A 24,334-nucleotide genomic window follows, 5' to 3' on the forward strand; every position below is an offset into this window, starting at 1 on the left:
AAAATTTTTGAGATTTCGATATCGAAATTTTCTTATGTCAAAGGTCTTAAAAATGCATGAAACCTGTAGATCTGGTGAAATCTCGAACAATATATATATATATATATATATATATATATATATATATATATATATATATATATATATATATATATATATATATATATATATATATATATATATATATATATATATATATATATATATATTTTTTTTTTTTTTTTTTTTTTTTTTTTTGAAAAAAATCGACTTTAGGACTTCCAAAAATTTTGAGATTTCCGATACCGAAAAAAATAGTATCCCAAATATCTTAGAAACGCATGAAATGCGAGATCTGGTGCAAATTCGAAAAAATATTTTTTGAATTAAGGTAGCGCTTCGCCGTGATCAGGTCGAAGCGAGACAACTCACTGCTTCCTCTTGCTTTGTCGCCGAAATTTCACCCTAAATTGCAAATTTCTCCAATACTAACCCGATTCACGAAAAATCAAAAACATACGATTGTAGATAAACTATTTTACTATGCATTTGGCGAAAAATATCAGTTAGAAAGCTTTTCTTTCGCGAGATTTCGTGCGAGTTTTGTTAAACATTTTGTTTTCTTTTTCCTTTTCTCGCTATAAACAACTCGCATATGTAGGGATGTGCTACGTTTTCAACAAAGCGTCAAAGCTAGTAACGATGAACATCATCACTGATTTCTGGTTCTACTGAAACATGAATAGAAATTATTTTATAAAGTAGTAACACTTACTTACATTCTCTACTCATCTATATTCAACGTTTACGCAGAGAGAACGGACAACGAAAACAAAAGAAATGTTGTTAGCGGCGTCTACCGCATGTGGCATTTTGCACACCCCAATGCATGCGTTGACACTCGCACGAAATCTTTCGATAAAAACGTTTATCAGGCACAATTTATATACGAATCGATGGAAAAATTAATTATCTAGAATCGTATGTTCTTGGAATTTCCGTTTTCTTCCCCGTTTTCTCACAATTTTGGGTAAAGTGCGTGAAACCCTAGGATAGGCAGCGAACTCCCGTTATAACGGCGAGGCGCTACCTTAAATCGATTTTTGGAAAATTTTGAGATATTTGACTTCAAAAATTTGTTGTTCATGCCATGCATGAAACGTCAAGATCTGGTGTTATATATTTTTTTTGAAAGAAATCGACTTTTAGGACTTGAAAAGTTTTGAGATATCCCAAATCGAAAATTTGCTTTTTAATATCAAATGTCTTAAAATTGTCTGAAGCGTCGGGATCTAGTGTCATCTCGTTTTTACCTTTTTTTATATATATAAAAAATAGGTATAGAATTCGCTCAAACTTTCGAAAAATTTTCCGAGGCTCGGAGGGCCGAATGTCATATACCAATCGATTCAGCTCGACGAACTGAGAAAATGTCTGTGTGTGTGTGTGTGTATGTGTGTTGTCAACTAAGAGGTCGAGATCTCAGAGATGGCTGGACCGATTTTGATCAAACTAGTCGCAAATGAAAGGTTTCCTCGTCACCCAGAACGCTATTGAATGGTTTTGAGATCGGATGTTTACTTTTTGAGTTAAACGAAGTTTTATGTCAAAATTTTCAGTTTTTTGACAGTATCTGTAACATTTGACCTTGAAAACAGAATATGTTTCCAGACTTAGATTTTGCTCGGTAATACCTATCCAACAAGCCATAGATTGTTAAAATCTGTCCATTTTTAACGGAGATATCGATATTTTTGTGTAAGCCTTATTCCAGTAGAAGGAATTTTGAGCGCTGTATGAAAAAGCAATGCTTGGGAGCAACATGAAACACGATTTTTTATACTTTTACTTATAATTGTTTCTAAGTACCAAAAAGACTGTGTACAGCATCCTTTTTTATGACAATTTGCCTCGGACCAATTTTAGCACGGTTCATTTTTGACAACATAATCTTTCTAATATGGCATATGTAAACCAGATGATACCAGCATTATCGAGTTGGAAGTAATTACATAATTATATTGATTTAAACAACTTACAGCAATAAAAGCTGGAAGAACATAACACCCATACACCATTCGAATCAGTTCGTCGAGATCAGCAAATGCGTGTGTGACAAATAATTTCACTCAATTTTCTCGGAGATGGCTAAACCGTTTTCTACAGACTCAGATTCATATGAAAAGTAGTATACTTCCAAACAAAGTTCCTAAATTACGTTTGGATCCGACTTCTGATTGCGGAACCACAGAATGATATATGAAACGGAATTAAAATAATGCAATTCATTTTTCTGGTAGATGGCTGAACCGATCTAAGATTTAAATGAAATCTATGAATCATCTATGATTCAAATGAGAGGTCTTAAAATCCTATAAAACCTCTTACTTTTTAGTCAGATCCGACTTCTGGTTTAGAAAATGAAGGGTGATTAGTATAAAAATGTCCATTTCACATAAATTAATCAGGTTTCTCGGGTTTGCAGATTTGGATAGTCGATTACCAAATAAATTTATTTCAGTTTGAGCGGTATTCGTTTTTGGATTCGGAATGTACCCCCAAATTTTAATTCGCACCACAATTTCTCAAAGATGTCTACACACTGCTCAGGTGAATTTAACTGATTTCGGCTACACCGATTTTAGAATTCCGGTTCCAGTATCGAATCGATTCTCAAAGCTCAATCATTTTCTCAAAAAAGACCAAATCGAACTTCAAAAACAAATATTACAGGACTTAAGGTCCCATACAAAATTGGTGAATTTTATCCGATTCTGGAATTACAGATGATGAGTTTATAAATTTCATGTAAATTGTTTGGCGTAATAATTTATGGCCATTCGAATCATTTTGGGCTATGCTAATTCCTGAATACCGGCTCTGGAAGTACCATAAATAATGACGAAAAACTCTAAAGTGGAACTTACTTCGACATCTCATGGAATGTTCAATCGATTGTGGCACGCTAAGATTGAAATTCGATATGTTTTGCAGTTTCGGCATTACAAGGTAATGAGTGACTATGGGACTTAGAGCTGTCGGAAACGTCGAGATCTGGTGTAATCTCAAAAAATATTTTTTTTAAAGAAATCGACTTTAGAACTTAGAAAAATAGGGAGATTTCCGATATCTAAGGAAAAATTTGATACTAAATATCTTAGAAATTCATGAAACGTCGAGATCTGGTGTAATTTCGAAAAATAGGTTTTTGGAAAAATCTTTAGGACTTTGAACAAATTTGAGATATCCGAAATCGAAAATTTATTTTTCATGCCAAATGTCTTTTTAATGCCAATTGTCTGAAACGTCAAGATCTTGTGTAATCTCGAAAAATATTTTTTCCTTGGAAAAAATCGACTGACAAGACGTCAAGATCTGGTGTAATCTGGAACTATTTTTTTTTTTTTTGAAGAAAATCGGCAATTTTTTAAGCGTTAGAGTAGACTTAGATAAAATTACATGGTAACATCAGATCTTGACGTTTCATGCATTTCTAAGACGAAACAAAAAGAAACCACATAACCTTAAAAATCACAATAAAAAAAACCGCGTAACTTTGGAAACTCGCGTAAAATGAAACCGCGTAAAAAAGACCTCAGTGTACTAATTCTGGAGGCCGATAGAGTCAAAGTTGGTTCGTATGGCTAGTAACAAGTTTGACTAGTTTTGAGCCTAATTGAAAAGAATCTTCCCATCTTTTGCTTCGCTTCTTCACCCTGTAATTCCGCAACCGGAAGTCGGTCTCGGATGAATTCCTGGAATGGAATCATAAGACTATTTCATTTGAATATAAGTTTGTGAAAATTGATTCTGTCATCTCCGAGAAAAGTGACATTCGGCTCTTCGGACCTCTGTGCAAAAGTCGATTTCTAAACCGATTTTCACAAAGCAAGACTCAAAAAAAATGTTTTATGAACCCATAAGCTGCTGTTGAACTTTGTCCGATCCGATTCCGATCGGTACCGGAGCTAAGCTGTGAAGTGTGTTTAAAATTTCAAACCATCACTTAGAGCGAAGATGCAAAAAATGAACGGAAAGATTCTTCTATGTTTCACTCATAACTGTTTACAAATTGAAACGAATTTATGAAGATATGAGTAGTATTAAACGCGTAAAAATTTTGCTCGCGCATCGCGAAACTCCGAACTACTCGCAGATGGATAAAAATCTATGAGACAAAACCGATCAATTTTAAATAAAATGTCCCTGGAATCTCAATTTCTACAGTAAAATTTCAAATATACAAATTTTAATTTTATTTCCTCCAGATGGAATTCAAACGCATCAAACTGGAGGATGGCGGCTCACAACCGATGGACACGGGAGAGGGAACCAGTGAACAGCCGCCGGCGTCGTGTACCACCGATCGATTCGGTGGCGCACCGAGCTCGGTTTTTGATCAGATTCACATGCTGGCCAAGTTGATCGACTGCATGGAGTTGAACGCAAAGGTGTACGTTTTCGATATGCCCGAAACGCTCAAACTGGCGCAGCTGACCGTTCGGTACTTTTTCCTGTGCCTGCAGCAGGCACAATCCGGTGGCAATCCGAGCACGGACGACGATACCAATCTGCACCGGTGCTATCAGTTGCTGTCGAGACACTGTGCAACCCGGAAGGCAGCGAGAACCGCCGCACTGCGAGATATTTTAGAAGGAGCCCTGTATCTGTACGGGAATCTGTTCGGTTCGCAGATCGAAAGTGATTCCGTCGAGTACATCAAATCGGACGAGCTGCTGATCAAGCTGAACCAGAAACAGGGACTGACGATGAACGCTACTCGATCGACGGTGCTGCATGCGGGTATCATCGGTCAGGGACCGAAACAACCGGTCAAATCAGCCGACGGTCCCGAGTTGGAGATGCAGAATCGTCTGATCAGTGCCATCGTGGCGTGCTGTCAGGATACCGAACACCAAAATACGATCGACGGCTACAGCTATTTGTCGCTACTGCTGGTCGAACTGGTTTCACCCGATGTGATGTACAACGGACTGCCCTGGCCGGAAGAAGAGTTCACCAAAGTGACGATGGAGCGTGATCTGCAAATCCGACGAATGTTCCGCACCTGTCCGATACTGTGGTCGATTCTGGGTCTGATCGCCTGTTACCGTCCGGCACTCTGCTACAGTTCGGTACTTCTGCGGGCTCTCTGCGCTTCGGCCCTTCACCAGTGGCGCTCGAAATCCGCCGAAACGATGAATGGTCAGAAGACGGAACTGATGCACATGACTATCAAGTTGCTGGAGCTGCTGGCCCTGGGACAATTGCTACCACCACCCCTTAGCTATCTACACATTGTCCTACCCCATCTGGATGCGACCGAGGTATGTACGAACATTATTCCAATGGACCGAAAATTAATTTTTTCCCCTTTAGATCGTGTACGTTCTCAAGGAGTGCATCTGGAACTATCTGAAGGATCACGTCCCCTCACCGGTGCTGTTCGTGTGCGACCCGACCGGTTTCCACTGGCGTGATCCGGCAACATCGCGTCCCCCACCGCAGTACACCAACCCGCTACGGCACACGATGCAACGTAAACTGGACCGACTGGGTCATCTTTATCAGCAGATGTTTTTCGAACCGGAACTACGGTTTCCCACCACCCAAATGCCGGCTGTTCCGGTTGTGATGGTCAACGGATTGGGAACCGGTGGGCCACTGCTACAAGCGACCAACGGAAATGGTCTACCGCCCCTCGTGGTAGTGGCTGCCAACGGCAATGGACATCTGGCAGGAGCTAACCCCAACGTTGCTGCTGCCGGCGTGGGTCCGGTCATACTAGGACCCGTTGTTACGATAGATTAGACTAGCTGTCACCTCCTTTCGACAAACTGTGAAATGTAGATAGACGACAGAATCACGAGCTTTTTCTATTCGAAGGTTTTGTTTGCTTTTTTTTCCATACTTACATTTCCGAAAGCCGTTCTGAAAACAAACAAAACTAAAACGATCGCAGTAGGCGTGTGTGTTGGACGTGAAAATTTTTCCGCTCCCATCAAAATTTTCTAGTCTTTATATCTAAAGTAGAAGTGAATTTTTATTTCGTTTAGAAGTTTAAAGACGTGATTTGAAAAAAAATGACAAGTAGGTGATTACAGGAAACCAGGAAACAGTAACTTGAAGCGAATTCCAAGCCCTATACCTACCCGAATCTCCAATTCCGCGACACCTAGAGAGAAGAGTCGTCGTTACTTCCGGATAGTAGATGAAGCATCACCCCCAAGCCGACTTGGGATGTTCAATCAGAGTTGGAATCAATTCCCAGTGCCATTTTCTAGACATACTCTTGTTAGTCAATCAGCGAAACCTTTCCGAAGGTTCCGGTTCGGTTCGGTTCGGATCGATTAAGGTGTTTTCGATGATCAACTTGTTCAATGGTTTTATTCAATTCACTGCGTTTTGCGTTGCGTTGGTATCGGAAAATACTTGTTTTGTTTGTTTGCTTACGACTTCAATCATTCAACATATTAATTATCTAATTATCCTGTCCTTATTTCGCATTCTGTGACTACCAATTTTATCGGTTTTTGTCTTTTTTTCCTCCTACATTGTGTTGATATTTCTTTACAAACTTTAACCGATTTGTTTTTAACTATGGAACATGAACGAAGGATTTAGTGTGTATTTTATTCTACTATTACGGCTTGTGATTATTATGGTCATTACTCAATGGCAAGGAAGACTGATTGACAGAAGTAGTATTTTATTTTGTGGCAGGTAGGATCTTGTTCTTTCCGGGATCTTGCACTTTGCTGACTAGTTTGGTTTGACACGTTAGGTTCTTGAACTAACGTGGTGTGCCTTCTCACGATTTCTCTATTTCACATAAGAAACTCAAATTAACTGTCAAAAAAGCTAAATGTTAATCCACTCATTCAAAATTTTAGATTTTTCTACTTGATGGGCAGTAGAAAGATATAACCTCTAGAACTAGAACACTTCTAGAACATGGTTTTCAAGCCTATGAAGTACGATTCTGGAAAATCAATCATTTTATTGTCGTGAATTCGATCAAATGCAACCAAAGGAAATGTTAAAAATAAATTTCGATGAGTAAATGCTTTTCTCTCTAATCGGAAAAAGCTTCAGGTAATTCATTTTTCACGTTCAACATGTCCACATTTTGTGATTCATTTCACCACGCCTGACGATAATCCATGCTCTCTACGATGCGCAATTCCTTCTTGAAAATAATTGCACAATGCGGTAGTAGTTTTCTTGCCGCTTGAATTGTTTTCTCCGAACGGGTACCTCTAAGGTAAAGCTGGCTCAAATTGGGAAAGAGTTGCAACATGCTCAACAGGTTGCTTAGTTCGAAATATTTGAGCTGAATTGAAATTATAAACTGAAAATAGATTGTGAATGAACTAGATTCTACTTACGTTGAGTTTAAAAATCCGAATAGAATCGAGACTAGTGCCGTAATGATGGGTATCATTCTTAAATTCCCAGAAATCCAACCTCAACCCACGCAATTGCGGAAGGGAGGCGAAATGAGATAGCTCGTTCACTTTCATATAGATCTAAATGGAATTAAGTATGGTATCGAAACAAAAATAAAATTTTATTTTAAATCCAACCTCCTTTATGATCAATCGTTTGATCAGTAGATTGAAGCAAATTACTTTGTGACTTGCTAGGGTCCGCGTATTGATTTGTATATGCAAAAGCTCGAGTGTGATGAGTGCGGGACATAAAGTGGATAAAAAAGTATTACATTTCGTTGGATTTGCGACACGAACACCACAGAGCGTAAGCATTTGTAGCTTACTAAATGGACGAATGAAATGTTTTGAATCGGGAGTATGGATCGTTGCATGCTCGATTCTAATGCACTAGAAGAAAAGAACGAACACAATTAGCAGTCCTTCAAAAAATATCGTCATTAGGTACCTTCAAACAACGCATTTCGCTAAGGCACCGGAAACAGTCTTCGGATAACTCGGCAATGCCAAAGCAAAGGCTCTGCAGATTACAACAAAACTGTGCTAAGCTTTCTAGCAACAGCATGTTGACCCTTATATGAAGAGTAACGCTTTCCAATTTGGCATATCGCCGGAAAAACTTCGTGAACAAATTGAGCGACCAATTATTATTTATAATGATACCAAAGCCGTAGAAATGTAACTTTTTCAACAGCGGAAAATTCATTTCATAATCAGTTGTTAAATGGTCCGCAGAACGAAATCCCATCGACAACTCTTCCAATCGAGGGCTAAAATGCTGCAGAATTTGTTGAGATCGCTCGAAATTAGAATCGATTCCTAAATGCAAGCTAGTAATGTTCGGTGTCACTTTCCTGAAGTCAATTTCTAATAAACTTTCCTCCCTGAGACTCACACACAAATCGCTCAAATCATTCAGTGGTTGAAAATTAATTTCGGGTCCAGATGGCAATGACCCGATCCACTTAATTGCAAGACGCTTCAGATTTGTACACAAAGTTGTCATTTTTGCTAGAGACTCGGGAAATCCCTTGTATGAATTATCGGTACATATCTCCAGTGTTTCAATCGTTGACGAAAATTTTGCTAAAAATTGAGCCGGCTGATACGAATCTGGAGAAGTAGACAAAACGAAAGGAAAAGTGTCGGTACGGTCGCGTACTGTCTAACAGAGCGCGATAAAATGTGCCTCTATGGAATATCAAAACCACTTGTAGCTCCTTCCAACGTAGAGCCAATCCGGACCAGAGCCGGCAAACAGTTGTTGCGGTTAGGCATTCTTCAAATTCCAGATATGAGAAAATTTTCACCAGCATCTGAGTAAAAATTTTATGAATTTAAGCTGTATGCAACAATTGAATTTGAAAATTACTTCTTCCGGTAAATCTTCTATAGTCGTCGGCACACTAATATTAGTACAAATGAAGACATACACTAGAAAAGGTTCTAAGTGCAAATGACAGTTTCTCTTTGGTCACTCTCTCTATTTTGATTAGCGGCCCTTACATGAGTCATTAAATATGTCATTAGTAAAAAATGATATCATTTTAATGAACGTGTAATGGTGCAATAATGACGAGATTTCTATAGCGGCCCTTACACGATCATTAAAAGTGTCATTACTAAAAAGGAATGGCACTTTTAATGATCGTGTAAGGTCTACGAGTTCAGTAATGATGGAATTGTGGATTTTCCATCATTACCAACATTATTTCTTCTTCTTATTTTTTTTGTGGAAGTGATGAATATCTTTAGAACTATACGCGAAAGAATGACAAAGTGTAGATTTAAATTGTTAATATTTCATTAACCTTAACGTTTCAATGGCAAATCAAATTTATTTTCAGCTAAACGAAAATAAAAATATTGCTATTGCTGGAGTAGTTACAAATACTCATCATTAATAATGAACGTGTAATGCTAAAAAGCAATGATGTACAGTAATGCAGTAATGACGAGCGTTTGAGCAGAAGTGTCATTACTTAGTAATGACACTTTTAATGATCGTGTAAGGGCCACTATTAGTACGTGTCTATCGGCAATCCCTCTCCCTAACACTTAGAATGATGACTGAAACCATCAACTTTTGATCTGCACTTAAGAATTTGTCGAAAAATACAGGAATAATAAGTAATTGAAAGAGACATTAGAGTAAAGCAAGAGAAACTGTCATTTACACTTGGGACCTTTTCTAATGTTTCAAGAAATGCAATTAGCCGTGCACATCAGGGATGCCAGGTTAAAATTTTAAGCAGGTTTTAAAAAGTATGTGCTATTAAATTGTTGCAGTGACAATTGGCAAAATTATCGCATTTTATCGTGCAAAATGAAAGCTAAATGATCTAAAGAAGTAAATTTCCAAAATGTCCATTTAACATTTGATAATGAGTACAATTCTTGAATATCTACGGCGTCAATCAGAAATCTGTAAATTCAGGTATAAATCTGCATAAGTGGCATCACTAGTTTTCATAAACTGGACTTAAGTACGATTCAGACCGTCCGGCTTCTTCCGTCACCGTCCGGCTTCTTCCGTCACCGTCACCGGAACGTCAACGTCCGTTCACACATTTCAGTTCCGTGACGGTTCAGTGAAAGTGCCTTCAGTGCGTCATCAGTGTTCTTTTTTTGTCGGAATCCTTCCGTTCTATTTCCGTGCTGTATCCGTTCCGGCACAGCAAATGCAGTGACATAGCGACTTCAGTGAAAATAAAAAAATATCGGTGACGACGAATTTGTGTTTGCCGGACGGACGCTACACTGACGGCGAGCTGCATTAAGTACGATTCAGACCGTCCGGCTTCTTCCGTCACCGTCACCGGAACGTCAACGTCCGTCACCGTCATTCTAATTCACACGATCCGGTTTCCTATCCGTGTCCGTCATGTCATTTTCTTACACGCAGAATTTTAAGAACTTAGTTTCGCACAATTTTATTCCACTAATACAAAATCTGGGAGCTTTTGAAGCCAATCAATCTGTTGTTTTCCTACCTTTTAATCGAATAAATAACTTTCAAAATTAGCTAGAAAGAGGAAAAAACAAAACAATGTGTTCCATTCACCAACGTAACGTACTTTGCAAATCTACTGATAAATTTAATTACCTATATGTGGTATATTTTGTTTAAGAGTGGGATCTTGACACCGAATACATACATAACAAACGTCAGCTCAATACCGTAATCATATGAATCGTGCATGTGTGCGATAATCACAGTCCGTCAAATATTCTTTCGGAGAAATGTTGACGGAGCTTGCCGTTGACGGACGTTGACGTTCCGGATCTCTGCTGGATCGTGTGAATGCGCAAAAGGAAAACTCGTTTGACTAATTTTGACGGAGGCTGACGTTCCGGTGACGGTGACGGAAGAAGCCGGATCGTCTGAATCGTACATTATTTGTATGTGTGTACTGCGGGAAATGGACTGTGCAAATATTTATTTCGCAGGAGTCTAATCAAGTATGAAATGCGCAATATATACAGATTTTTTATTCAGGGTAATACAGATTTTATATGAAAATATCTGGCATCTCTGGTTCACAGTCGTCCGCATGAGCATGGCTGCTAGACTGCTGACTAAACGCTGCCAGCGGGCAAAATTTGGCTGGCAGCCATTCTAGTGACCGACTGTTTCACCGCTGCCAGAAATACACCTCAAACGATACAACCGTATCCACCAGGATTTTTCAACATCGAAATTTTAAACATTTTCAGCGAAGGTGAACGGGGGGGAAGGGGCTGGGGTCCACTAGGAGATTGATATACCTATTAGCTCTCTCCGGACAGTACCAGCCTAAATGCCGTGTGGAATCCGGCGGAAAAAAATGAACCAAAAATAGATCCACTGGGTTCCTGCTTCCATGTCGTAAAAGGCGACAAATGCAGGAGTTTCTTTTTCCTTTCAGTTATCAGATAATTTCAATGTTTCACTTCTGATTACTCTATTTTACTAAATTATCTCTTCATTCAACCTATCAATTTCCGTCTAGCTTCGGAGAAAAGTTTTATTTGGAATGTTTTCTTCTTCCATGCTATTGATTGTCTTTCAGGATTATAAATTGAATAATAAAAATCAACTATTGCGCAAATCCGTTGATATTACAAAGTTAATAACAGAGATAACATATATCGGTGTATTGAATACATAGTAAAAAACACTTGATATTAATATTTCAAACAATAAATTAAAATTTTTTTCGGTAGCCGGCTGCCCAGATCAACCAATATAACTAATTAATAATTTTAATAAACAATTAAAATAATAAAGCGGAAATAATACAGATTGAAGACGCGCGTGAAACCTGTTGACCTTTATTTGGTGATTTAAAATGATTTTATAACAACTGTTTAAAATATGTCAATGCAATGAATCAACTATTTTGTCTAAATCCTATTCACTCGTTTATTTTGTATCACGTAATTTCATTTCTAAAAAATAGGGAAGTTTTTATTCTTTACGTGATAGTATTGCAAAGTTTTCTTCAGTTTACTCGAATAAGAGCTGTGAATCAAGACTTCCCGGGACTTCAATATAGGATATTGTTGAAACGTTCACTCGAGGAGTCAGTGAGTGTAGTGGTGCATCCGAGCATCTTGAAACCGGAACATACTGAGTCGCGCGCGAATAATAGCAATACTGAAATTTTTACTAACAAATATCCTTCTCCCGTGACACTTGTGGAGTGCGCAGAAGTATACGGCCTCTAGTAATAACAAGTGTTGGACTAACATCCCTTCCCATTCCTTAGACGATCTACGTTCGGGCCTGGCCGGCGCCGGTACTGATCAATCAATTCTGGGATTACCAGAAGATGTACATTGAAGGATGATTTACCAGTCCCAGGTCGGATCATCTAGAAACTCCCTGTACAATTTCAGCTAATTCCGATCAGTAACGGAGTAGCAACCAGGGGTGGTCGCTCAAGCTCAAGCTCAAGCTCAGCGAAGGTGAACGGGGGGAAACGCTCAACTAACTAAGGTACAGGCGACTTTGTTTTGCCAAATTTGATTTGACAGCCGTCACTGAATCAATTTTGGTAGCCGTCTGGGGGCCATGGCTGCCCAGGCAGCCAAAAGACCGGGCGGGTCTTAGAATTACAAAGAAGCATAAAGGGCGAAACTGTCATTCCATTTGTTTTTTCGCAAGTTTCGCCCTCCGTGCTCCATGCCAACCAGAGATGCCAGGTCTGCAGATTTGTCTGTATATCTGCAGATTTGGAGTATAGTGCTGCAGACATTTTTTGTTGTGCAGACTTTTGCAAACTTTTGAAATTCTCGTAGACTTTTGAAATTCTCGCAGACTTTCGTTTATGTTTACAGACTTGAAATTTCCGCGACCTTTTTTTTTGCTCGCCAAGTCAGTTTTGCGTTTCATGCTTTATAGAGAAATTGCTGCCAGCAAGACATACTTGCTGACTGCAGATTTTTTTTCAGTTTTACAGACCCTGTCTGCAGATATTTGAAATTTTTACCTGGCATCTCTGATGCCAACAAACAGGGTGATACTTCGTATGCTTGTATGACAACGGAGAGAGCGATTATAATAAGAAATTTCGCAAGTAAGATAAGAGTTATTTATTCCAAACTTTTCTGAATCCGTGCACGAATGGTGGTTTTGAAACTCCTTTTGTTAGTTCTGGAATTTTTAGTAAAAGGAAATTATTTCTGGAGGTAGTGGAATAGATCATGGATTTGTAACACGAGTAATGTACGATTCAGACGATCCGGCTTTTTCCGTCACCGTCAAGATTAATTACACGCATTCTTATGGAGCCATTCACACGTTACATCACCGTCGCGGAACGTCTTGACGGACGGAGCATGTGAACGTTCCGGTAAAGAAAGTATAAAACTAATTTTGACGGAAGCTGACGTTCCGGTGACGGTGATGGAAGAAGCCGGATCGTCTGAATCGTACATAAAACGCTGATGGGGTTGCCAGTTTTAGTTTGCTATAATTTACAGATTTAAATTTGAAAACTGACGTAAATTATGCCTCTAGAACTAGAACACGGTTTTCAAGCCTATGAAGTACGATTCTGAAAAATCAATCATTTTATTGTCGTGAATTCGATTAAATGCAACCAAAGGAAATGTTAAAAATAGTTTTCGATGAGTAAGCTTCAGGTAATTCATTTTTCACGTAAAAGCTTCAGGTAATTCATTTTTCACGTTCAACATGTCCAAATTTTATGATCCATTTCACCAGGCCAGATGATAATCCTTGTTCTCTACGATGCGCAATTTCTTCTTGAAAATAATTGCACAATGCGGTAGTAGTTTTCTTACCGCTTGAATTGTTTCCTCCGAACGGGGACCTTTAATATGAAGCTGACTCAAATTGGGAAAAAGTTGCAACATGCTCAACAGGTTGTTTAGTTCAAAACATTTGAGCTGAATTGAAATTATAAACTGAAAATAGATTGTGAATGAATTAGATTCTACTTACGCCATCGTTGATTTTTAAAATCCGAATAGAATCGAGACTAGTGCCGTAATGATGGGTATCATTCCTAAATTCGAAGAAATCCAACCTCAACTCACGCAATTGCGGAAGGGACGCCAAATGAAATAGCTCGTTCACTTTCATAGAGTTAATCTAAATGGAATTAAGTTTAGTATCGAAACAGAAAGCAATTTTATTTTAGATCCAACCTCCTCTATGGTCAATCGTTTGATCAGTAGATTGGAGAAAATAACTTTCGAATTTCTTCTTCATTTCTTAAAGACAAAAGTTCGAGTGTGATGAGTGCGGGACATAAAGTGGATAAAAATGCATTAAGTTTCGTTGGATTTTCGACATGAACATAGCAGAGCGTAAACGTTTGTAGTTTACTAAATGGACGAATGGAGTATTTTGAATCGGGAGCATCGATCGGGAGGATCGATGCATTATTAATTCTAAGGCACTACAAAAAACGAACACAATTAGCAGTCCTTCGACAAATATAAACAATTAGGAACCTTCAAACAACGTATTTCGCTGAGGCATCGGAAACAGTCTTCGGGTAACTCGGGAATGTCAAAGCAAAGGCTCTGCAGATTACAACAAAACTGTGCTATGCTTTCTAGCACCTTCATGTTGGCACATATTTGAAGGGTAACGTCTTCCAAATTGGCACATCGCCGGAAAAACTTCGTGAACAAATTGAGCGACCAATCATGATCTGGACCGGAAATAGAGAGCAAAAAATGCAACTGCTTCAACAGCGGAAAATTCATTTCACAAACAATTTTAAATCGATCCGCTTCATGAAACCAAACCTTCAACTCTTTCAATCGAGGGCTAAAATGCTGCAGAATTTGATGAGCTCGCTTGAAATTGAGATCGGTTCTTAAGTGCAAGTTTGTGATGTTCGGCGTCACTTTCCGGAAGTCAATTTCTAATAAACTTTCCTCGCGGAGACTCAAATACAAATCGCTCAAATCATTCAGTGGTTGAAAACTAATTTCGAGCCCAGATGGCTCTGATTCGTTCCACTCAATTGCAAGACGCTTCAGATTTGTACACAAAGTCGTCATTTTTGCTAGAAACTCAGGAAATTCCTCGTTTGAATTTTTGGTAGAAATCTCCAAAATTTCAATCGTTGACGAAAATTTAGCCAAAATTTGAGCCGGCTCATCCCAATCTACATAAGGGCAGCTACAATTAAAGGAAAAGTGTCGGTACGGCCTCGAACTAGCTAACAGAGCGTGATAGATTGGTCCTTTTTCGAATTCCAAAACCACTTGTAGCTCCTTCCAACGAAGAGCCAATACGGACCAGAGCCGGCAAACAGTTGTTGCGGCAAGGCAGTCTTCATATTCCAAATATGAGAAAATTTCCACCAGCATCTGCGTAAAAATTCAATGAAATTTAGTTGCACTTAAAAATTCAATTTGAAAATTACTTCTGCCGGTAAATCTTCTATGGTCGTCGGCATGTTGATTGTTGTGAATATTCTTTGGAGCACTCGAAACACAACGATTAACAGAACGCGTCGAAAATACCCAAAAAACAGCCCTTCCAAACAATCAGTTATGCCAGGCAGGGATGCCAGGTCCTTTTTTCAAAAATCTGTGATCAAGCCAAAAACCTGTCTGTGAAAATCGGCCTCCTGTCACGACGCCATCTTGATGGGATCAAAATCGGAACTTCAAAATCAGCTGATTGCAACGTAAACAAATAAACAGTAATACATTTGTTTTACGCGTTTGCCTTGTTTAGTGCACGAAAATTAGTGAATTTTTGGTCGACTCTCTCACAATAACTTGTCGGTTTACCTAAAATACAGCAGACAGTGTTTTGGGACATCAAGTGGAGATAATTTTCACAATTTGAGAGTCGCGATGAGTATCAAAACATCGCAGTGTTTGGGGCTCGAAACGCGAGGGGCTCAACGTAATCGGTATACTTTCAAATGGCTGGTGCTCACATACCGGTGTCAGATGGGTGGTGAAAATCTGTGCCCGTTTTCCGTACCATAATTAGGCTCTCTGACATGAAACGCATGCATTAAACACGATTCAGACGATCAATAAACTTCCGTCGACGTCCAGATTATTTTTATTAATTTTTTTGCCGAATATTGCTCACGTATCCGACGTTAAAATGTTCCGTGAACTTGACGTAGTGTCTAGAGATGGGAAACTTATCGATATTTATCGATAATATCGATATTGCCACGATATCGACGATATCGATAATTCAGAGCATTGACGAAAAATATCGATATTCGATATTGCAACCATGGAGTTAAGTAAAATTATAATTTCAGATTATTACTTCGCTCGTGTAGTTTTTATCTAATATTAGATATTTAGGCTATGTTCAAAAATACGTTAATAAAATCTTACCTAAAATCAAGGACATCATTATTAACTAGATATCCAGCTATCACATTTCACGAACAAATCATTGGCAACATCCTTTTTAGCGAGCATGGCACCCTCAGGCGAGTCCGCATTGAATCTCATACATAGAAGTAGGAGAGAGAAATGTCAAATTCGTTTGGCGCGCACGATTGATACGCGCCCATACAATTGACATTGTGTACAAACGAATTCATAATAATCAATGCATAGCATGCCATGACCAATTGGGGTGGGTATGACTGCAACAGGTCAATCGTATTATAAAAGAACAGGGGTGGAATCATGTAAGGTGATTATCACCAAGTGATTATCACTTTTGAAAATTTGGAATCATGTAAGGTGATAATCACCAAGTTCTGTCACCACTGCTGAGAGGCTAACATCACTATCAAACGTTGGCATTACGTAAGGTGATAGTCACCGCGATTTAATCACCTTCATGTCAAAATGGAGGTGATAGCAATTTAGTTATCACTTTCAGTAGTGATTTGATTTTTTGAGAAGTGGCTTTATAAATTATTGTCCGTTAGGTGAATTTCAAGCCACTGATATAAACAACCTACCAATATTGGTCGGAGAGGATAATTTTTTAATAAAATTCGTACTGATATTGTGTCAGAATTAAATACCAAAATGAAAAGTAACTTAGTTTATATAGTTTAAAGAATTCATAAAATGAACGGTAGTATTTATCAATTAAATCAATTCATTTATGTTATAATTATTATTTGAAGGAATATCATTGGGGTATTCGTAAAGTCAAAGATAAATTGCTTTCTGGAAAAGTGATAAGTTTATGAATGTAGACATCTCCTGTTGCACATAACGTAAAATAAAAAAATCTATGCTAACATTTTCAGTAGAATTAGATGGCCGTGACTTAGTAAGCGACATATCAGTCTCGTTCAACTGAACGAGTAAAAAAGATTAAACTGCGTTCTTAATTTTCTTGTGAGTTGAACTAAATAAGGCAATATTTTTGGACAATTAGTTGCTGCTAATCATAGTGGATATTCGTAGTACCGGTGGGTAAAATTTCCAAAATGGAGGTAGCATTTGAAAGCTCTGTGAAATGCCATAATCGTAAAGTGAATGAAAACTATACAAGAAATTATTTAACGGATCTTTCTCATTCGAGAGGAATGCCATCCGTTGTGAAACATCAAGAAGATCTAACAATTCGTGTCATTTCAAAGCTAGCAAATTTATCCCAAAGAATTGACTGTGACATTGATTTCCATTGAAAAATAAAAATCGGCGCTAAATTAAACCAACAAGTGATTTTTTTATTTGTTTGTGCGCAGGTAATTTTTTTCAACGTTACTCTTCGATCCATACAAATCATCATTGATAAACATGACTCGAATTAATGAAAAAAATTGAAAACTAAAGGAATAAAACTTTAGATTTTAAAATATTATATGGGTATACGCCACTTTCATATGTTACTCCTCCTAATATCAACGGTATACGCCACATTCATATTTTACTCCTGAAAAATTGACGTTTCTTGACAGGTGATAAATGGAGTGAAGTTGGCTCAATCACCGGTGATGGTGATAGTAAAAGTGATCACCTTCGGTGATTCAAAACATTCTGGTGATCACCTCGTTATCACCAGGAGGTGATAGTCACTTATCACCTTACATGATTCCACCCCAGGGGTGGAATCATGTAAGGTGATTATCATCAAGTGATTATCACTTTTGAAAATTTGGAATCACGTAAGGTGATAATCACCAAGTTCTGTCACCACTGCTGAGAGGCTAACATCACTATCAAACGTTGGCATTACGTAAGGTGATCAGTGCAGTAAAATTTCATTTTCAATCGAATAATATAAGATGAAAACGAAATTTATGGCCGCTGACCGTCAGCATATCCCTACTAATTCATTTGACTTTTGCTGCCATTTTCAAGTGAAGCTCCCGGAATTCATAGTCAGTTGAATAATCGTTGATAGTCATTTGAAGTTTTGCTTGCTCAGTTTCAAGTGCGGAGTAGTGTAACTCCTTCATTGCCTTCGCTCTTGGTAGTAAGCAAATTCGAACGAATAGAATAATAAATGGAGTAAAGTATTAAAAATGAAAACTAATGGAGGAAACAATTAATTTATGTGTATTCTGTGATTGACATTTCAGCAATCTGGTTTGTCTTTCATCTATTATCTTGAACCAATTGGAATGTTTACATGAACCTCATTTGAAGGACGCTCTCACACTATTGAAAGAGATATTTTGTTACTTCAAGAGATCAACTGACGGTGGTTAAACCAAAGATAAATAATAAAGACATGTACGTGCATATAAATATTTTTGAAAAATGTGGTTCGTTCCCGGTACCTTCTGAAATGACCGCACTCACCGCTTGGTGGAGCGCGAGATTAATTGCATTGTTATCATTTCAACCAAAGTGTGCCATAAAATCTCAATATATACAAATGAGCTACCGAATCGAAAGGGTTCTCACGGTTGGACATTTGCATTAGGAATGTAGGATGGGAACTCAGCAGTGCAACCAATTTATCACCATTGTTGCCAGTTTTACGGAGGACTGAAGATGTGCGCCAAAAAAAGATCGTGACTGTCATGTCTGGAAATTCGTTTGTGGTTAAACTGTGCCTCGATTGAAGAGAAACGATTGATGACTGAATGCTGCCCGTTCGGGCCGTCAGCAAACATTGGGTGTGTCAGAGAGTGAAGTTTACTGCATTCGAGAGATCGTCAATGTGTTCCACATTCAGTTTCAATTGAATTGAATGAAGTTTTACAGCACTGAAGGTGATAGTCACCACGATTTAATCACCTTCATGTCAAAATGGAGGTGATAGCAATTTAGTTATCACTTTCAGTAGTGATTTGATTTTTTGAGAAGTGGCTTTATAAATTATTGTCCGTTAGGTGAATTTTAAGCCACTGATATAAAAATAACCTACCAATATTGGTCGGAGAGGATAATTTTTTTAATGAAATTCGTACTCATATTGTGTCAAAATTAAATACCAAAATGAAAAGTAACTTAGTTTATATAGTTTAAAGAATTCATAGAATGAACGGTAGTATTTATCAATTAAATCGATTCATTTATGTTATAATTATTATTTGAAGGAATATCATTGGGGTATTCGTAAAGTCAAAGATAAATTGCTTTCTGGAAAAGTGATAAGTTTATGAATGTAGACATCTCCTGTTGCACATAACGTAACATAAAAAAATCTATGCTAACATTTTCAGTAGAATTAGATGGCCGTGACTTAGTAAGCGACATATCAGTCTCGTTCAACTGAACGAGTAAAAAAGATTAAACTGCGTTCTTAATTTTCTTGTGAGTTGAACTAAATAAGGCAATATTTTTGGACAATTAGTTGCTGCTAATCATAGTGGATATTCGTAGTACCGGTGGGTAAAATTTCCAAAATGGAGGTAGCATTTGAAAGCTCTGTGAAATGCCATAATCGTAAAGTGAATGAAAACTATACAAGAAATTATTTAACGGATCTTTCTCATTCGAGAGGAATGCCATCCGTTGTGAAACATCAAGAAGATCTAACAATTCGTGTCATTTCAAAGCTAGCAAATTTATCCCAAAGAATTGACTGTGACATTGATTTCCATTGAAAAATAAAAATCGGCGCTCAATTAAACCAACAAGTGATTTTTTTTATTTGTTTGTGCGCAGGTTATTTTTTTCAACGTTACTCTTCGATCCATACAAATCATCGTTGATAAACATGACTCGAATTAATGAAAAAAGTTGAAAACTAAAGGAATAAAACTTTAGATTTTAAAATATTATATGGGTATACGCCACATTCATATGCTACTCCTCCTAATATCAACGGTATACGCCACATTCATATTTGACTCCTGAAAAATTGACGTTTCTTGACAGGTAATAAATGGAGTGAAGTTGGCTCAATAACCGGTGATGGTGATAGTAAAAGTGATCACCTTCGGTGATTCCAAACATTCTGGTGATCACCTCGTTATCACCAGGAGGTGATAGTCACTTATCACCTTACATGATTCCACCCCAGCTTCTGACATTTCATCACGAACAACCATACAGGTAAGAAGTGCACCGTTCTGGGTGATTCCATTTTCGATTAATAGTTATAAAATACACAGACATGATATGTTGAATGTGATGCCGTGCGATGGCGTTACTGGACTGAAGATTGATTTCGCTCCAAGCTGACAGGGTCTGCTAAAATTGACGTCCTGTACGCAACTCTTCAAAAGGGCGTATAAGCAAGTGACAGTTTCTCTTTAATCACTCTCTCTTTCGATTATTGTGATGTGATTAAAAAGATTTTTTTTATATAACTATTCTGTTTGAAAGTCGAAAGTTTCGGGTATCATTTCATGCAAAGAGTTGAGTGATAAACGTGGAAACCGCTTGGTAATTAATAGAAGAGAAAGTAAATAAAGAGAAACTGTCACTTGCTTATACGCCCTTTTGAAAAATCAACCGAGATATTTTCTCTTATTGAGAAAATTACACAGAAATTTATTGCACAGCGTCTTTTGATAATTCTAGCAAAAAAAAGACGCTGAAAGAGTCAATTCCACAGCGGGAAACACGGCTTGTTTGAGCCCAGGGATATTTCAATTTTTGAAAATGTAATTTGTTCGGCTGTGAACCTAAAATTATTTTTTGCAATCAAATATACTTTCTTGTTTTAATAAATCGATAGTCCCACGACAAAAGGGCCTAACTGCAAATGAGAGCCTCTCTTTGTTTACTTTCTCTTTTGATTATTACGGAGCCATTACTGCAAATTATCTAAAGTTTCCAATATAAATCGAAAGCTTGTAGTTTTACCATGAAAGTTTTGCGAAGAGTAAAGCATCATATATAAAATCAGTTCGATAAATCGTGAAAGAAAAAGTAAACAAAGAGTAACTGTCATTTACAGTTAGGCCCTTTTGTCGTGGGACGGTCGAAATTTTCATTTAGCTGGTGACAAATATCGATATTTATCGATAATATCGATATTGAATTGAGATACATCGATATTATCGATAACAGATTTTATGCGATATTTCCCATCTCTAGTAGTGTCACAGACTAACAGACATGACACTATGAGTAAATTATTATAAAAATAAATTTTCGTCATGCACTAGCAAAGATAAACTCAAGATTACGAAGTCCCATATAAATTAAAGAAAAAAATGAAATCAGGCATCCCTGCAAGCAGCTGATCGGTGTTGACAAGCGAGTGCTGGGGTCGGGAACATTTCAACACGAAAAATTAAAAAAAAAATAATACAATTTTAATGTTTTTATAGATCCACAAATATTTTCTTGATGTTTCGTACCGTTTTGCTTTACTAAATAGAATTAGCATATAGAGCTTTCCGTTGCCGAAGCCTTGCAGTTGGAACTTGCAAATATCAGTGGTAAAAAAATGAAAGAAGACGAAAATTAGGAAATCCCAAGAAATTAAAACCATGATCGTTGGAACCAATCAGCAGTGCAGCCTCAGAATCGAAACTTTGATCAAACCCACGAGTCCAAAAAAGAAAACAAAAACGTTTACGAATTGTCTTCCAATTTGTGTGTCACTACTATTTACATATCATACATATTCACATCATAAAGGAACCTAAAATTCGGTACCGCCAATCCGGAAAACCATCATTTCTCATCCTAACGACGTAACACTTCGTTCGCTTCGGTTTCCATCGTTCACTTGGGAGTGTTCTCCGGAGTTTGACTACTTTTGCTCTGACTAACCTATGACAAGGCATTTGTTCATATCCAGTAAATTCCTCACAAAACCCTAGCGCAACCGTTTGTTTAGTTGGTTTTTTTCTTCTCTGTTTCTAATGGGACCTTGGATCCGGCCCATCCACGTCGAAATTTGTTTGTCTGTTTGTAACTTCGTCTACTCTAAATTCGAAAAGTAGTTCAATAGATTGCCTATAGATAGTATGTTCCATTTTCCTAACACTGCTAAAATTTACAGTTATCTAAGTTCTAGAGAAACAATTTAAATAAAAAATACATCGAATGGCATCAGCGCACGGGGACCCGCCGCGAAACAGCCGGCCTCTGGTTCTCCCTCTCTCTCATTGCTTCACGATTGTCGACAGTGGGACCACTTTTTCCACGATATACAGGAAACGGGCTTTTTGTGGTGACGGGATCGCTTCGTGGCACCCTCGGGGGCTGAGGCTGTGGCATGGCGCGAGCTAAATTTCGGCGAGAGGGAAATACTACGCATCTTCCGCTGGGTCCGATTCGCCGTTCCGCTGTCCGCATCACCGGCACCTTTGCCGGAATAGCTAGCACTGACGTTACTGCTGTTGTTCTGATACTGACGGTGATGGTGATGCTGTTGGTGGTATTCGTCCGATTGGTACGAAATCGATTCCAACCCGTGCGGGCAGCCCGGATCCAGCTGCTGTCGGGCTATCTCCTCTGTAAGCAAACAATCGGAAAGTAATCTGGGTGTTAGATGTCTCTGTGTTGCTCCGGTAAACTGGTGGATTAGTGGTCAGTAGACAGAACACACTCAATGATAGACAAACCGAAACAAAAATCGCAGTTAGTGAACGAGAAACAAAACCACCAACACCGAAAGTCAGGGTCAGACTCACCGTTAATGTCGTGTTCGGTGAAGTACACGTTGGCCAGATCGCGATCCGCCTCGTAGTGGTGTGCTTCTAGGTAAGGCAAAACAGTGGAACGTCGGATTGAGTCTCCTTTGAGGGGTGGCACCGGTACGCAGGGATCAGTAGCGATCGGTGCACAACGGAACCATCTAAAACAAAAAAAAAACAACTCATTGACCATCTCTTCAAACGATCCTCCCTCAAACAAAACCTACTCATGTTGTCGAATTTGTTGCAAACTGAACCGTTCCGTGGGATCCTCTTTCAGAATGTTCGTCAACAGATCCGCCAGTCGACTTTCCAACCAGTCGGGCGCAACCCACTCACATTTTCCTATATTTTCTAATAATTTGTAAATATTATCACCTTCGTACGGATACTTTCCCGTTGCGATTGTGTAACTGAAACACAAAACAAGTTATCACAGACGAACCGGAAATCAAGCGAATCAATCTTACAGCGTAACTCCACAGCTCCAAATGTCAACCTTAAACCCGGAGAACACCTCGTGTCCGTTGGCAATCTCCGGTGGTTGAAAAGCCGGTGTCCCCTGTCCATTGGTGCAGTCGTCGTTCGGTGCAAAAATATCCAATGCCTGTCGAGTAAATTGAAAAAAAAGAACGCTACATAACCTTATCCAAAAAAATAATCATCGATCACAACCTCCGCTACGCCAAAGTCCGATATCTTCAGCGTGTGATCCAACGTCAGCAGCAGATTGCCCGGTTTGATGTCCTTGTGGACGACGCCCATCCCGTGCAGATACTCCAGCCCACTCAGCAACTGGACAAAGTAGCTGTGAGCCTGGTGCATCGGTAGTTTCTTCGTCGGCACCGAATCCAGCATCTCCTGCAGACCACCGACGCAGTACTCCATGATCAAGTACATCTTCTGCTTCTCCTCGTTGTACAGCACATCCAGTAGCTCGATCACGTTGTTGTGGTGCAACTTCCGCAGCAGATTGATCTCGCACCGGACGTTCTGTTCGCTGTTTGGGATGCGCCGCAGTTTCCGTTTGGTGAAGATCTGTTTGGGAAGAGAATCAAACAAACAAAACAAAAAAAAGATATCGGATCAAATTATTTGCATTCGTTAGAAGCGATACCATCTTATCTTTTTCCGCCACTGCGGATACCTTACCAAACCATCAACTTATCTGCAAAAACAGCTCGAAAGCAAATGGAACCCCAATGGCTTTTTTAAAATGTGTTTCTCTAAATACATTGCAATCATTTAATTGTAAAATTGGTGAGAAAATTATAATCGGCCTGCAACAATGAGAAGAGAAAGTAAACGAAGAAAATCTACCACTTGCTGATGCAGCCTTTTGAATAGTATAAGAACTACTTTATCATAGACAAAAGAATAAAACCAGAGTTGGTTTTAATCTTATTTCTATAATTTATAAAAACGCTTGTGCTTTCA

General features: G+C 38.5%; 2 protein-coding genes across 7 annotated transcripts in view; one reads left to right on the forward strand and one right to left on the reverse strand.

The window, feature by feature from the left end:
- The first annotated feature begins 4,247 nt into the window (after positions 1–4,247).
- LOC131436417 (integrator complex subunit 5-like) lies at positions 4,248–5,843 on the forward strand. The gene is made up of 2 exons (XM_058605534.1): positions 4,248–5,306; positions 5,359–5,843. Exons 1-2 carry the CDS (start codon positions 4,248–4,250, stop codon positions 5,788–5,790), a joined length of 1,491 nt encoding a protein of 496 aa, XP_058461517.1. The 3' UTR covers positions 5,791–5,843.
- A 504-nt stretch (positions 5,844–6,347) lies between these two features.
- Positions 6,348–24,334, reverse strand: part of LOC131430983 (serine/threonine-protein kinase stk11-like) — a 35,745-nt gene continuing 17,758 nt past the window's right edge. For 3 of the 6 annotated variants that reach the window (XM_058596330.1, XM_058596352.1, XM_058596344.1), the window contains exons 3-7: positions 23,573–23,935; positions 23,368–23,504; positions 23,125–23,310; positions 22,895–23,058; positions 6,348–22,715 (exon numbers count right to left, since the gene is read on the reverse strand). In XM_058596330.1, coding sequence (XP_058452313.1) covers positions 22,372–22,715; positions 22,895–23,058; positions 23,125–23,310; positions 23,368–23,504; positions 23,573–23,935 — 1,194 coding nt within the window. In that variant the 3' untranslated portion in view covers positions 6,348–22,371. The remainder of the gene's footprint in view (positions 22,716–22,894; positions 23,059–23,124; positions 23,311–23,367; positions 23,505–23,572; positions 23,936–24,334) is intronic. The other 3 variants (XR_009229614.1, XR_009229621.1, XR_009229619.1) reach the window with 3 other exon arrangements.

This window comes from Malaya genurostris, chromosome 1 (genome assembly GCF_030247185.1).
Source record: "Malaya genurostris strain Urasoe2022 chromosome 1, Malgen_1.1, whole genome shotgun sequence".
Lineage (NCBI taxonomy): Eukaryota > Metazoa > Arthropoda > Insecta > Diptera > Culicidae > Malaya > Malaya genurostris.